General features: G+C 40.4%; 1 protein-coding gene across 3 annotated transcripts in view; it reads left to right on the forward strand.

Moving 5' to 3' along the window:
- The window catches only part of arhgef12a (Rho guanine nucleotide exchange factor (GEF) 12a), a 47,116-nt gene that overhangs the window by 18,507 nt on the left and 11,880 nt on the right, over positions 1-16,729 (forward strand). For 2 of the 3 annotated variants that reach the window (XM_034862198.1, XM_034862205.1), the window contains exons 2-10: positions 5,244-5,264; positions 6,001-6,092; positions 8,594-8,659; positions 13,276-13,374; positions 14,490-14,539; positions 14,775-14,832; positions 14,930-15,102; positions 15,377-15,454; positions 15,835-15,954. In XM_034862198.1, the coding sequence (XP_034718089.1) occupies positions 5,244-5,264; positions 6,001-6,092; positions 8,594-8,659; positions 13,276-13,374; positions 14,490-14,539; positions 14,775-14,832; positions 14,930-15,102; positions 15,377-15,454; positions 15,835-15,954 (757 nt within the window). The remainder of the gene's footprint in view (positions 1-5,243; positions 5,265-6,000; positions 6,093-8,593; positions 8,660-13,275; positions 13,375-14,489; positions 14,540-14,774; positions 14,833-14,929; positions 15,103-15,376; positions 15,455-15,834; positions 15,955-16,729) is intronic. The other variant, XM_034862215.1, reaches the window with a different exon arrangement.

The raw sequence follows: 16,729 nt of genomic DNA on the forward strand, positions 1-16,729 counted from the left end.
ATATGGAAATGAACTCACTACTCTCCTGCTAGCCTGGCCGATCAAGGTTTTCAAATGGAACCATCAGAGTAAACGCAGCGGAAAGGGTAGAGATGGCTATCAACTAAGATGGTGACAATGTGGACAAATAAGACCATCTCTGCGTCCATCTCCATCTCCATCTCCATCACTATACCAGAGGGCGTGCCAGGGCAAGCGTGGAGGCCTTTAGCAAGTGTACATGCGTTGGACGGGGAGCTGGGTGGCTTTTGTGCCTGTGTGGGTTTCCAGCGGGATGTCAGGAGCTTTGGTGTCCTTTAGGTGAGACTTGATCCTGAAGCGCCGGTGCATTCAACCTGGTGACTCTTCTTCTGTGTGCCGATCTGACAGCCACATTCTGATGAATCATGTACAAGTTAAACGAGCTAATGGTAACATTTCAATAGAATCTTACCTCATACGATGTGACAAGTAAAACTGACAGTATTTTGCTATGGAGGCAGTGTGACTTATTATGAACCTCAGTTGCTATGCGGTCTTTAGCTTGAATTTATATTGAAAGCATCCATTAAAAAGTGCAACACCCTAATTACCCATATCTATTGCATTGTTTACTTTCTAGGCAGGTTAGCATAGGAAGTGCCATGCTAATCCTGTATTTACTGTATAATGTACTGACTGTGTCTTGTCTGCGTGACTAGCTTTGCGATATATCTCTTTCCAAGTGGTATGGTTTTCCATGAAATTCAAAAGGGTGGAACAGGGCATAGCAGTGCAGTAATGTGAGGATTGTTCTCCATTCTTTTTGAATTATCATGAGTTAACATGTCAAGTGTGTACTTAACTGCCCTTTATGCACATGTAACGGAGGTGTAAGCAAAACCGAATGGAAATTCATGACGGTTGAAAGCCTTTCTATTGACTTGTAATGCCACTAAATAATAAAGCAAGATGACATCAGTTGTCAGTTAAAATACAGGCTGGTAGTGCTGCTACTCTTGCAGTGGGAACTGCAATTTACTTATTTGTAAATTTCTCCATTTGAACCAAAGGACACTTTTGCTTCCACATTGAAAGTAACTGCCATTTTCGATTTCACTTTGTAATTTAAAAATAGCTGTTATCGTATCTGTCTCAGACAACTTTCACAGAAGCTCTACAGAGGCATTCAATCCGATTGGTTATGGAAAGAGAGTGTCGGTAGAGAATCATTGTTAAATAACTTAAAGGTCCCGTGACATGGTGCTCTTTGGATGCTTTTATATAGATCTTAGTGATCTTTTTTTAAGGACCATTCTGTGTCTGTAGCTTTTAAGGAGGGGGGTCAAAGTTGGTAATGTTGAAAATCTAGCTATGAATGATTTGAATGAATCATATCCTTGGGGCTCCGTCCGCCCTGCCCTGCAGCTGTTTTAGTTGCTGCTTTAAGATTCAGTCTCTCTTTTCTTTGCCTTTTTTAGCAGGGTGTGTGGTTGCAAGTAACCTTGGCAGTGGCAACTTTTGCTGAGTTTTCTCCTCCATTCTTTAGAAGGCTTGCAGTAACTCCAGCGGCGACAATGCACTTTGATCTCAGGCTCATACAGTGGAGGCATTTCATTGGTTCTTTCTAACCTGACAGCAAGCAGTGATTGGTGGGCATTTTCTTCAAGATTATATCAGATGATGGATTTTTTTTGCTCCTTTATCAGAGCCCATAAATTATTTATTGCTGTTGAAATGTAAAGATAATTTCAAACAATACATAAAAGAGTTACTTTTGGAAATAGTTACCAACCCTGCCTTTAAGTAAAATTTAGTGTATGTAATATTGAGGACACTTTATAAACTCTACTGTGTATTGGCACACATAAAGGATTATTAAATTAATGAAATAACCAGAAAAGACAAACCGTCTCACTATCAGTTTTAGCTAGTTTTAGGTAGTTAAGCTGTGATGATGGCGGGCCTTTGTTTAGTAATCTTTTCAGTATTCTTTCCCACAATCCATTTTACTGTTTAGAGTGAAAATCAAACACGCAGGTTGTCCTTACGTAAGTTTTTTTTAATTTATTTTTGTATTGTATTTTAATCTACCTCATTTGAAAAGTAGTTGTCAACCTTAAGAAGGCTTTCCAGTGATCCAGATCTGATTGCGAGGGGAAACTAGGGAGCTTTTTACTGTCGAGCCGTGGAGGGGTTGTGTGTTTTCACCAACCTACCAGAGATCTGGCAGTTTCAGGATTCTGTGCAGCAGGATAGTTTTGGTTTGCCCATTAAGATATCACCTGCATTTTGAGAACATTTTGCATGTCACAGTATATTTATTATAATTGTGAAATCACACCATGTTTGATACCCTTGAAACTCACAAAATACCTATCACTTTGAGTACTTGTCTTTGTATAGAGAGGGATTTCCTCATCCAGATGTACAGCCATCTGTTGGACGATTACTGGTACCTCTTTTTGGCTAAACTGGCATAAATGTCCAGGCTTTTGACCTGTTCACAGCCTTCAGTACCACTAAGTTTGTGTTTAGATTTGCTTTTTCCCTTTAAATCTTTTTTTCTTACCATTCTATTTTCTGTCTTTTCTACTCCCCTGATACGCCACTCCACAGGTCTTCTTTTTCCCCTCTGTCCTGTTGTTTTGGTCCATTGCTGCAATCTTTCTTCATGACCTCCTTTGTCTCTTTACTTAAATGTGTCACAGCCAAGTCATTTCGTGGTTATTTGAGATATGAATACTACACAATAAAATTCTGAACAAATTTTCAGATCTCTTTGAACCATTTTAACATGTAGATAACACAATTCAAACATCTTGTTTAACATTACTTCTGAAAGCATGATTCATAAGTCTACTTTAACATAGCCATCATAGACATCATCCAGCCCTCTTAGAACTCACGTTTTCATTTGTTCCTGTATGATCAACCAAAAACAACATCTGCCTGCTCAGTTTTGCCATCCCTAAGCTTGTGCGTACACATGTCCCAGTTCAGTATGTGTTTATGTGCTGACTTTTCCATCTCTCCAATTCAGAGGTTTCTTAGGGAGTGGGCTACTTACAGCTAGTTTTTTTCTGCTGAAGGCTCTGGAACTTATTACAGTCTGAGGCATTTTCATAAACGGGCCATTCAGCTGCCCCTTCATGGCTCTGAATGGGACACAGTGTCACCAGGGGAAAGAGAGTTAATGTGGGATAGTTAGTCTTGCGTCCTCCCTATTACAGAAGACTGGTGTAGTTATTCATACTACTGTTTTGTATTATAATACTGCGTGCATTTAGATTTTAAAGAATACTACATCCTGTTTATCGTTTTTGTCTATTTTACATTTCCTTACGCATTTTACAAACCTTACTTCAAATTAACTGCTGTCCCGTCTAGCAAATATGTCCTGGATAAAGAGATGTGGGCTAGACAATATCGTATAAAAAGGTATTTGTTTTTGTGGGAATCGTTTCCTGGCAGTGACACCAGTCTTCTCCATGCTTTCCACTTCATCGCCAAAAAAAAAAAAAAACTGAAGCTAAATTTAGGCTTTATGGTAACTATGTAGCTATATAATTCTTATAATTTTATAAGTGGTTTTTTTTATTTACTACGTTGAGAAGAGTAGCAAATCATCGCTCCCTCTAAACTGTGCTGACTGTGCAGACCCCACCAGGAATAATTTAGAGCCAAGGGGCCACACAGATAATTGGCACAAACTTCAAGAGTGTTCAGAACATTTTCCTTTCAGTAGAAAGTGCATTACAGATAAAAATATATGGTTACAGTACTGCTGAGGAGTATAGGAACCCTTGCTTAAGTTAACTAAAAAGAGGAATTAAAAAAAATGCCTTAATTAGAGATTGGCATTTTTTTTTTCAGTTAGCCTAATAGCTGGTTGAATTTAATGGAAAGTACCCATGCCACTCTCTATGTATGGTGAAGGGTATGTGATATGGGGGGTTATTTTAGATCCAAAGGCCAAGGGAACTTTATCAGGATGCATAGTATCCTGATCCATGAAATAACTGGCCTTTAAAAATAAAAATCTGCCTGCCTCTTTGGGAATTTAACATAGTGGTGTTAATACTCATGCCCCGTGTATTTTAAGGAAGAACATTTATTTATTTACAATACATTATTCATTCACAAATGTGCACTCGTGTTGGTCCAATACAATGTCCAAGTGAGGAAGGAGACCTTAAGTATAAATTTAGAATTCATTATTAGACTCTAAACTACTTTAGTTAGAGGTAGAGTTCAAGGCCCAGATCAGACCGAGCTTGTCCTAGCAGCCTGGCACAGTTTTTTTTGTAATTGTTTCCAATGAGAGTGAAGCGTTTTGCTCGCTGATTTTAGGTTGCTGAGTGCCTCGCGTTTTTCCACTATATGCGCCTTACATTTTTTGCAGGAGCACCCTGATCTCATCGGGTAGAAGAAAAAAAAACATCAACTCAGATCGTAAAAGCGCCCACTGTCATTTAACTCAGCTTTTTTTGCGATGAAGTGGAAAGCATGGAGAAGACTGGTGTCACTGCCAGGAAACGATTCCCACAAAAACAAAGACCTTTTATACGATATTGTCTAGCCCACATCTCTTTATCCAGGACATATTTGCTAGAGCAGTTAATTTGAAGTAAGGTTTGTAAAATGCATAAGGAAATGTAAAATAGACTAAAACAATAAACGGGATGTAGTATTCTTTAAAATCTAAATGCATGCTCTATCTGCAAAACATGCTCTATCTGATTGGGGCTAAGGCTTTATTATAAAGATGGCCTCCAACACCTACCGGGGGAATTAACAGTGCAGTATCTCCTTAAATTAAAATTATCATTTCAATTTGCATCTGCCAGACAGCAAATCAATAAATAAATCTCTAACTTCCTGGAAAACATGGCCTTTTCCAATATGATGCTGACAGTATCCCTAAATTGTTTCATCACTACATCCCTGTGTGGCAGTAATCCTTTTCGGGGCAGGCTGCCTCAAAGGAAACAGGCCATCGTTGTGATTAGGATATGATTATAACAGTCAAGTCATGATGTCTGTGAGGAGCTAAATCACGGCACGCGTACACACAGCGGAGATCTGAGAGGGGGAGGACATTTGACCTGGAAAAGGCTTTAATCTGCAGCTGAAGAACTCTGATGTTTGATCAGGATTATCATGTTTACCACTACATGGGCTTGGGACAGTCAGCTTGGCATCTTGTTTTTCTCCCTCCATTACACGTATATTCGCAGTTAAATTCTGTGAGATACTGACATTTCTCCTGTTTTATCTTGCAGGTTTCCCAAGAAAGCAAATAGGTAAGAATCTTTAATTTCTCATATTTTATTTCCAAAGATATGTGCATGTTAGGGGTAATCCTTTGGTCACACACACACACACACACACACACATACACACTGGTGGTTTACATGTACACAGAGCTCAAGATGAGGAAAATGAGGCAGGTTTCACTAGAAACTACTGTGCTGCAACACAGGAGTCTTCAGAGCTTGAACCAAACATCCCCTCCTCCCAACCCCTCTCTCACTCATGTACACACACAGAGACAGAGTGAGGGACAAAGGGGTCCCTCTTCTGAGGGCGGTCCATCACTGCCTTTCACTGTGAACAGAACAGTGGCCTTTCACTGTTGGGGCTGGTATAGGCAGAGGCAGCCATACATTGCCTCCCAAGGTTCAAGCTGGAGTCTGGCCTTGTAGCACCTCCTCTGATGAGCGTCCTTTCTCTGGCCTTGCTCCCCGGGCACTCAGCAGAGCGGCTCCACATCCGCTCTGGCTGTCACATTATACAGTAGACCCACTCAGCACGATTCATACACTAAGAGGTCCTCTTTCCACATTATTCTCAATGCTGAAGTGAACAATTGCTGGTTCTGTGTGTTGGTGTAATTTCTCCCGAACACTTGCATGCATCTTGTGCACATATATGGTAGTAGAACAGCGAGGTGACTGCACATACTGAATAAATGCCAACATTTAACCACCTTTTTGTGGTGGTATTACCTGTTTCTCATGGGGTTTTCTCTTCCTCTAGAACCAGCAGCATTCTCAGTAAAGACCCCCCACCAGACAAGAAACCCAAAAGTGACAAAACCTCACTTCCCTCCAATGAGTTTGACCCTACAGGTAACATTCCACTTTCACTTTCAGACTCGTAGTCTGTTCTGTTTTTCTTGGTCATCTCTCTCTCTCTCTCTCTCTCTCTCTCTCTCTCTCTCTCTCTCTCTCTCTCTCTCTCTCTCTCTCTCTCTCTCTCTCTCTCTCTCTCTCTCTCTCAAGGCATGCTGGGATGGGGAAAGGTGGTGTGTGTATCTTGCGCTATGCTTTGTGCTCATTTTAAAAACTGTACATTCATTTTACCTGTGTGGTCTGATCAAAATGTTTGAGTCTTACAGCTGGAGCCTAACGACGTGTTTTGAACAGGAGTTGGAAATGTTTTCTTTCTTTTTGTGTTAATTCATCTAACGGAAAGTATAATATCTCTTTATTGGCAAGTATGCATTACACTGCATTATACCAACTGTTTGGCAGAAGCTTATGTTGCATTACACGTTGCAGGTTTTAAGCCAAAAAGCAAAGAAGAAAAAATCTGCAGCTGCATGTTTAATGTTCACGTGGTTTTTGTCATGTACATAAATAAGTGCACTGTGGGGTTTTGTACGTTCAAAGTGGTTGGGTGGTCTCGATGCATACTTGAAGGGCACAAAAAAGGCACTAAGCCTTTTATGCACTCCAGTTTCAAGTTTATGGCAGGGTGAGATTGTTAGGGTTCAGAAACAGACTAGTTTGATATGGTGACACTCCCTGTGGTATTTGTTAACAGTCAGGGCAGTATGATTTGAGATATAGCTGCAGCTTCTGTATTCAAAACAAAATGGAAAATCCTCTGCACCACATGGTGGCTTATCTCTGTATGATGCAACAAAACATAGACAATATGTGATCTTTCAGTGGTTACACAAGACATGCACTTGTTGCCTTGTCTGTGTGTATCACCACACTAAAACCTTTTGCCATGTATCTCTCTGATGGTGTGGTCCGTTTTGTGAATGATGCAGTGATTAAACCAAGTGCAAAGTAACCAGAGAAGCAAATTGATTCTTTAATTATAGTGCTCATATTATGCTTCTTTTTAGGTTCATAAATGTATTTAGAGGTTATATCAAAAATAGGTTTACCATATTTTTGTTGTACTGAACATTGCTGCAGCTTCTCTTTTCACCCTGTGTGTTGAGCTCTCCGTTTTAGCTACAGAGTGAGTTGGGAGTCGCACATGTGCAGTACCTAGGTCCGCACTACAAGCCAGTCAGAAGCAGAGTATGAGGGCTAGCAGCTAGGCGAGCATTATATCATGTGTTACAAAGTGACGCACGTTTGTCACGGAAGTAAAGGCAGGACTACATTAAAGCTGTTTGGAGCAGTGTTTTCTGTTGGAGATGGTAAGACCCTTTGGGGTGGATTTGGGGCTTTTCCTCTTTTCAAACCTATAACGTTTACAACAAGATGAAGAACACAATAAAGGAAAGGGAAAGGCCAAAAAGCATAATACGAGCACTTTAAAACCTCCATCTATAGGTCCTCCTTAAATAAGAATATTGTTTCCTGACATGATTTGAATTTATGTTATCACTTTTTGCATGCCTGCATGGTTTTTGTCTGTATTTCTATTCATCCCTTTTTAGTCATCTGCATGAACTTTTTAACATTTTTTTTCCCAGATTGTCTCCTAGTTGCACATTTTCTGTCATAATTAGTAAGCGGTTAATAAGTGGTTTGGGTTTATGAAGGATCGGCAGGAGTAGTCAGATACTCTGGAAATGGATGTTAACACTGGCTCCTGACATTCACATGCTTCCAAATGAATCATGTGCAGTGATTAGGGAATTTATTGTCTTTATCTTTAAAGGCATAAAATATACCAGACATTTAAAAAAGGGCTTGGACCAAGACCGCCTGCAACTTTGTTTTGTTAATATTTATTAGCAGCTCTTTTGCCACTTAACTCAACTTAACTCACAAAACCACCTTTTGGTCCAATATAGACCTGAAAATGCATTGAGTACTATTTAATACAGTCTATGGCTGGGTGTAGCTGTAATTTAACCAGCTGTGGCTTCATCATGCTAAAATGAATCGCAATGTGAGCTTACTGAAGCTCTACTGTTTCGGATCACAAAGCCCAATTATTTTCTTTATTTTATTAAGGACCTGGTGAATTTTAAAATCCAATCTGCACTTAAACACATCATTTGAATGCAGGATACAAAGTTTTGAAAATTGGGGCACTCTCCATGAAGTTGCAATGGATTGCTAGAGTGACATCTGTAGGAGTAGAGGTATTTAAAAAAAAAATCCTTTCAACAAAAAAATGAGCGAGACTGCACTGCTGCCTATCTAAACCATTATGTTTTAAACTACCTATTTGTACATTTAATTTTTCTTCTCCTATGATTGTTTCTCCCTCATGATTTTCTCTTTCCTGTTTTGTGTTTCCTTTACTTGTGTCGGTTCTTGTTTTGTGTGGCTGTGTGCGTGTGCGTGTGTGTGTGTGCGTGCGTGTGTGTGTGTGTGTGTGTTTGCTGCTGTGCTGTCTGCACTGTGGTCTGCGTTGTGGGGGCTGTGAGCAGAAGCTCTGGTGGTACAGAAGAGTGGCAGCAGCAGTGTGCTAGCAGAGGGGAAGCCAGAGTCCTGTGGTAAGATGCTCCTGCTGGAATGGCTGGTGTGACAGCTGTATCTATACATACTTCAGATTCTGGTGTGAAATTGCCAATAGATTTTTGTTTTTGTCAGAGAGAGTTTTATTTATTTCACTTATTTTTAGTCATTATTATATTTGACTGCATGGTCAAAGGTCTGAGCTGCATGCCCCTCTGAGTCGGTTGTATTATTAGTGCCAAGAGATCATGTTAACTGGGAGGATATAAACACAAGATTTGTTTGCTTTGTTTAAAAAATTAAAAATTATTTTTTTAATTTAGTCAGTTCAAGAACCGAGAACTATTTATTCACTATAGTGTAAAACAAAGATGAGCAACAAACCCTAACAATGACAACTTGTTTGCCAAAATACAACTAAACACATTGTGACACAATGTGACACAGAAGGAAAAATTGTCACTATTTGAATCCATTGGAGGGTTTTCCCTACATTTTTATAAGGCTTAGAAACAGCACCCACGCCATTTTGGGCACCACCTAAACCGAATGAATGTGTGCATCAAAACTGACTAAATGTCTTTACTCAGAACTACTGATTGTAGTTGGTCCCCAGTGGACTTCTTAGCAGGTTTTGTCAAGCTTTTTAGTCATATGTATTATCTGTTATAGCTTTTCCAATGTTTTAGGAACAGATATGGGGACAGAAATGGTCCAAAATTATAAAATTGCTTAAATTTTTTTATTAAAAAACATTGCATTGCATTTACCCAGTACCTTCTCAGTTGTAACTGAGAAGGTACTGGGTAAGGTTCATTCACAGCTTGTATGCTGAGCGGTGGAAAAACATCTCAACCAGCGAGCGTTGCAGAGCCCGTTCACAGAAATTTGCTGTGCTATTGTCATCATGTAAAGCCCGCCTTAACGTTTGTGATTGCTAATTGATTTGAAAAAATTGGAAATGGGCTTGGCCTGACGGACCTGACGATGAGACAACACAACAAGGTGCATATTTGATCTCAAATTTGCCAGAAGTTGTTCAGGGTTTTCCCCGGGTAGGTCCCAGGTCCTTATATTGATGCACGAATTCAGTTAAGTGATCATCTAAATAGGATTAGAAAGGAAGCGCACACAAAAATAATGCTTGCATCTGTACAAGGACCGCCCAATGAACAAGGTGACATTTCTTTAAAATCCACATTAACAGGCTCATTATTGATTGTTGTTATAACACTGTTCTCTTGGTTCTCTTGGTGACACTTTCTAACATTAATTGTCTTTAGATAGAGACAGAAATTGTTAAAGGTCCCATGACATGGTTCTCTTTGGATGCTTTTCTATAGCTCTTAGTGGTCCCCTAATACCATATCTGAAGTCGCTTTCCCATAATTTAGCCTTGGTGCATAATTCCAGACTTTGAACTATGAGTTTTCCTTAGTATGTACATTTTTGAGTCTGTAGCTTTTGAGGAGGGGGGGGGGCAAGGTGGAGGCTGGGGGTGTGGCCTTGATCAACTGCCCCTTTGCTCTATTCAGAAATACTTTATTGATCCCCAAAGGGAAACTCTGTGTCACAGTAGCAACAGTATTAAGAAGACAGAGACGGAGCACTGCAACAGGCAGCTTGCACGTTAGCGCATGCGCACACTTCACTTCAGATGCATCAGAATCAGCCACGATGTCTCTCTCTCATGGGTGGGCCAAATTCTCTGGGCGGGCAAAACAGAGAAAGGGGAGCTGATGAAAGCTCAGATGGGCCGATCTGGAATCTTGCCCCTTATGAGGATAAGGGGCAGGATTCCAGATCGGCCCATCATTTTCTTAAAGGCAAAGCAGGATACCCAGGGCTCAGTTTACATCTAATGCCATTTCTAGCCATAGGCAGGCTAGGAGAACTCAGATTAATCTTAAAAAACCTCATAAAGTGAAATGTTCATGCCTTGGGACTTTTAAATCATTTACATATTTCCAACAAAAAGACTTCTATCTGGTGCCTGTCCTCACATGCAGTGAATTGATAGAAACAAATTCTCAAGTAAGAGGTAACACTTTCTGCTGATGTCTAGTCTCTGTCTGGGACACAGATTATCAAGATAATCCTCTACTATCATATTCAACAAAGCATAGTTCTCTCTGTTTGAATCAGTTTTTTTCATTGTGTCTGGTCTTGCACCAACTTAGAATTGAAGAAATTTGCAATTTGATGAAAAGCATTTATCACAGAAACGGCACTTTGAACAGACTTTTAGTTTTGAGGACAGTGTGACCTTTGCATGCTGCCATGCTAATGACTTGGGTTCCTTCTTTCCGTGATTGTCAGTATTTAAGGTCAGTTTATTCTCTAGCGCACATTTCCATGTGTTTCAGCAAAGGGTGCCGATTACAGATCAGTCAAGCCAATGAATAATACATAAACTTGGAGGAGATGGATTAACCTGATCAGTGACCATGTAAGCGCTTCCACGTCTTGGTTTAAAAATACCAACCAAAGATCTAAAATACTGTGAAGCATAAAACAATCAACAACAATCAACATCTAGAGGCAAATTCACACCAGATCTTTAACCCATATGGCTTCATCTGTTTCCTTGACACCCATGCCCTCTCCCCCTTTCCCTTCCCCCTGCTCCCTCAGCTCGACGTTACCCTCTCCATAACCCTCCCCCCCCCCCCCCCCCCCCCCCCCCAGCCTGGGGCTTTTGCCACCTCTAACCTCTCTCCGTGTATTAGCTCCTGTTCTTTCCTCTCTAACCCCCACCCCACCACTGCCCATATTGATTGACTGACCCGCTGGTTGATTCTGCACAAGAAACCAGCTCAAGGCTCACCTTACTCAGTTTGGGTCACTTATACAATCTTCGTTGTGGAAAATCTGCTTAATTCTTGTTCATAATAACATAAGAAAGTATTTTATTCTATTTGAGCATTCTGGATTCTTTGGATTGTGTGGTCTTTTGTCTGTACTGTCCTGTCTAGTCAGTGTCAGATAGACATTAGACTAGATCTAATCTCTTTATGCTTCGCTACACATCATAAAAAACCTGAAAAGTAACGTTCCTTTTTCTGGCTTGTGAGTGTACAACCAAACACGTGTGGCGTTCCAAACATCTTCTCACACAGAAGGACCATCATTGTTAGTGTTTTTGTATTTAAGAGGATTTTTTTAATGCTTTATTTAATGTACATGCTCACATTATGGGATGTTGTTGTCATGTTATCCTGACAACAGAGTCCTAAGCCCCTTTCACACAGAGATTCCACAATAGCGGCGCAATGAAGGCCATTATGTCGGCTTTGTTTATTGACACAGTACCAACCAAAGCCAGCATAATGCCGCCCCGGGGTGTGATTTCACATAGCATGCCGGCATTCTGGAAGAAAAAGAGGCGTGACTTGTAACACAACAATGTCGGCGTCTAGTGTGTAAGAGTCAATCCGCACTGTTAATTACCGTGCAAACCCGACCCAGAAACCGGCAACTTTATGCATTATAGTTGCATAATAATCTGTAGAGAGAAGGACAGAACCTGCCAAGGCGCTGCAGCGCCCGCATATATGCGTGTGTGTGTGTATGTGTTTTAGAAAGAGAGGGAGTAAAAAAGAAGACAAACTATCACATGTAATGTTTCTGTAAGTTATAAAAACTTTGGCTAGTTTTGCCATTATTTAATGGTCGACTCGCATGGTACTACAAAAAGTGTATAAAGTAGTGCTGTCAGTTAAACGCGTTATTAACGTCGTTAACGCAAACCCATTTTAACAGCGTACATCTTTTATCGCAAGATTAACGTTCTTTTTGGCCTAGCAACGTTTTTTTTTCACATGCTGTTGCAACAACTAGTAATGTTCGAAATACTACACCGGATCTAGCGAGACCGGAAATAAAATAACATGCACGCTGCACACACGTGTTTGGGCTTGCGAGCCGGCCAAAGAGTAGTAGCGTTACGTTTTGAGTGGATGGCGAGCACGAGACACCGAGATGGATGCCGATAAGATTCTGAAGGCAAAATTTATTTTCTAAAAGTTGCCAAATGGTTTCAGTGACAAGACCAAAGTGATCTATGTGCTTTGTTGTTGTGAACGGAGCAATCATTGGAGCACGTCCAATCAGAGATACCACTTGATGGCCAAGCAAACAGCTAATGTGAATTCTCCCCCCACCCCCCCCACCCCCTTGTCAAAGTATTTTTTTTCACCCTTTTATTATGGACAGTGTTACAATGTGTGAGAGATTTTTTCTTCCAAGTGTGAATGTTATGTGTGAAATTGAACATTACAGAAAGCTGATCCACTGTTTCATATTGATAAGAGCATTAAAATGAGAAAAAATAATGGGGCAAAAAGACATCAAGGGACATTTAGAATAGATAAAAATGTGTGATTAATTGTGATTAAATATTTTAATTGTTTGATAGCACTAGCATAAAGTACTGTTAATAGACTGTTTCAACTGCAACGTGTGATTATTATCACTGAGTCGACTCCCTTCAGAATAAATGTTTCAGCTTATTCAAAATATGTGCTTAGCATGTAGTACAACAGTGATGTTTAGTTTTATTCGGTTCACTGGCTCCAGTGAGTTAAGTAAATTTCCTTTAGTGACTTCCTGTTCCTTTTGAAAACACTGTTATGTCTTTCTGTCTCACTTGCAGGTCTGGTCCAGCGATGTGTTATCATCCAGAAAGATGAAAATGGCTTTGGGCTTACTGTCAGTGGTGACAACCCAGTGTTTGTGCAACTTGTCAAAGAAGGTAAGGTGGAGCCTCAAATTTGTTCTCATTGTTGTTACAATGACTACTTCTGGTCTTAGCAATTGAAATAGAGATGTGGGCTACTTTTTGAATGCACTGACATCAAACTGTCATGGTAGTTTGCCCTAAAATGTGAGGGGTAATTGGGGCTCAGCAAGCACCACCAGTCTGGCATTTACTTAGAGAAGTCAAGCCGTTGCCTGTATATTTCCTCTTCAGCAGTTTCACAGTAACTGCAGCTTCTGCTTTATCATGTTGTCTTTTAATAAAGAGGGGACTTTGACAGGATACGTATATGCTCCCCGGCAGCCATTTGCTGTCTGTAAAAAATGATGTGGGTTGTTATCAGGTCACAAAAACATTACACGGTCTGCACAGTAGGGAGAGAGGCAGAAGAGGAAGGAACTGATCGAGCCATCAACGTTTGGCAGTGTTTAACTATTCCTGTATGGCTCCCTATTAGCGCTTCAGTCACTGACTCAACACAAAGAGCTATCTACTTTGTTTCATCTGAATAATTCACACAACTTCTTTTTCATGTCATTGTGAACTGAGAAGCAAACAGCATGTATATGTAGTGTCTTGCTGCAGCTTTCCAGTTCATATAGACAAGTAATGTAGTGGCAAGTTATTACCCATGCTTGGTCTTCTACTTTCATTTTAACTGATCAGACTGATTATGTCCTTGGTTAAGTGACGCCAGTTAAATTTCCATACTAAACTGAAAACCCCAAATGCACATAAGTAGTGTATTAGTAAAACTGTATTTGGTCTACAAAATCTTTCAACTGTATGCTGCTGACTGTAGAGTCACATGTGGATCTCATAATAACCTGTCTCATGTCTAAATCCCTTTGTTTTGGGTGGAGCTGTGAAACAGGTCCTTCTCGTAATATAACCACTGTTATGGTTTTTCAAAATAGCCCTCAAATAGTCACTTTGCAGCACCTGGTCTGTCAAGGCTATACGGTGTATTCATTGTGCAGACCATGAAGCAGTATGTCTTATGTGCTTTCCCTTCTATTTCCCCTCCATCCATTTCATTTGTCCATTTGTTCTGTTTCTTTCCTCACCTCTTCTGTTGCTTAACGCTGTTTTTCCTGTGTGTTTACCAGATGGGGCTGCTATGCGGGCAGGTGTTCAGACAGGAGACAGGATCATCAAGGTATTGTGTTCATTTGCCTCCATGTTTTGAAACTGCTAAAGTCACAGTTTTCTTTTCCAAGGCCAATACAGAGGCTATAGGCTGCCACCTTCTGGTTATTCAGTAGCTCTACTGTATTCTGCTGCATCTGATAATTGAATGAGATGTCACATTGTAAAGCTGGACCTAGAAAGAGAGGTTTTGGAATCAGTATTTTTTTTTAAATTCTCAACATAGTACTGTTGCTCTCTTCCAGGTTAACGGGACCCTTGTTACACATTCTAATCACATTGAGGTGGTGAAGCTTATCAAATGTAAGTTCCTCTGTGTGTGTTCTAGCAAAGCCACATAAAAAATAATAATAAAACCTTTAAGTAAAACTGACACTTTTCTTTGATCTATCCATTATAGCGGGCTCCTATGTGGCCCTCACAGTGTTGGGGCGTCCTCCAGGGCTCGCCCAGATCCCTTTGTCTGAAGCGGAGTCTGAAATGTTGGGCGTTAGCATTTCCTCTCCAAATTCCCCAGCAGCAGAACGCCCCTACAGTCCTCTGGACCGCCTCTCCTCCACTCAACCACCATGGGTACGGAAGACATCAATTATTCCTTTTGACCTGTCTCTATTTCTTGCCTCCACATCATCTTCAGGGTTTTTAACCTGGGTTATCAATGTCTTTCGCTTCCTTCTAAATTTGCTCTCCGTTTTGTAGTGGCTTCTCTATATCCCATTCTTTTTCACATATTTTCTTTATCCTTAGATATATGTTAATTGCATCTGGATTACCTATATCTAATATTTGCTTGAATGCTTCTCATCTGTAGTCTAATGCACAGGTCCTTTTCTTTTTTTCCTCACAGGATGAGAATAGTAGTGTCTGCAACCAGAGGGTTGACATGTTGCAAAAGTTGCTCTCAAAAGAACAGCAGGAGCTGCAGGTAAGCATCACAATCACTGCCACTTACAGTCTTCTCTCAATTCTAACACTGTTTTCGTTGGTAGGTGTTTGCAATAGTGAGGTGATTTCCCCTCTTTATTGCAGTTATGTATCTAAAGGGATGTTTTCTCATTATCTGTATTGAAAATGAAAGGATCAGCTCTCATCCATCTTCCAATCAAAGATTGTTTTGGGTAGGAGGCAGCTGGTACAATATGTGTACACTTGATATGACTGCTGTTTATCATGCAAGGAATTGAGACAGTATTTTTCTAAACATCCCACACTTCAGACCAGAGTCAACTAGGCTGATTGTATACTAATAAGGGGCTACTACTGGTCTTGATTGCTTGTTTTGATTTCACCCCTCCTGCTGTAAAGGTCATGAAGGAGGAGTACAGCAGGAACCCCTCCCCCAAACTACTGAAAGACATCCAGGAAGCTAAGAAACACATTCCTCAGCTGCAGGGTCAGCTCTTCAAGGCCTCTGGGGCATCACAGGTAAAGTCAAGTTAACACAACATGCCTTTCAAAGTTGTCCAATTGCTGTACTGTTCACACTACACAACTTTCTTTCTTGTTATTGGGAGTCTTAAAGTCATTGTTGTATTCACACTACATGACTGACAGGGGGATCAAGCACCTCAAGAACTTTCACTAGGATCCCCGATGTGCATGCCTGGTTTTCAAACTGCTTTTTGTCACAATAAACTTGCCCAAAAAGTGACACTGGAACTGGTGTTACATTAGCGCCAGATTGTTCAAGCAATCCGCAGAACGTTCCTTGTAGTCATGCTTGTTGATGTCGTTGTTCACAAAATAGCCTGTTTCAACACGTCTTTACTATTCATAGTCTGTTATCTCAACGTCTTTGCATTGTATTGCAGATGCAAAACAATGCACAGATTTCCCTCTGATCTGGAATTTTCTTTGGGAGCTCCATAAACTGATGCAGAGTGGAAAATCAGGGCTAAAGTTTTGTAGTGTGAACTAACTCCCTCTATATACTTGCATATAGAATAGGGTATCTTGGGACACTGATCTACCAGCAACATCCAAGCAGTGTAATGTTGTGTTGTACATTTAGGGATCGCTCCAGACTAACTATAATCCTAATCTTATTAGAGGATTTGTCTTTCTCTGCGGGAAGCCAATCTTTTGTGTCTGTGTTACAGCTTATTTTATATACATCACTCACTGAACCTTGTGTGATGTATTCCAACATATTAGGCTGCTCTCTCAATGTTAAAAGTCATGTTTCATGAAAGTAGAATAA

Source organism: Etheostoma cragini, chromosome 3 (genome assembly GCF_013103735.1).
Source record: "Etheostoma cragini isolate CJK2018 chromosome 3, CSU_Ecrag_1.0, whole genome shotgun sequence".
NCBI classification, from domain to species: domain Eukaryota; kingdom Metazoa; phylum Chordata; class Actinopteri; order Perciformes; family Percidae; genus Etheostoma; species Etheostoma cragini.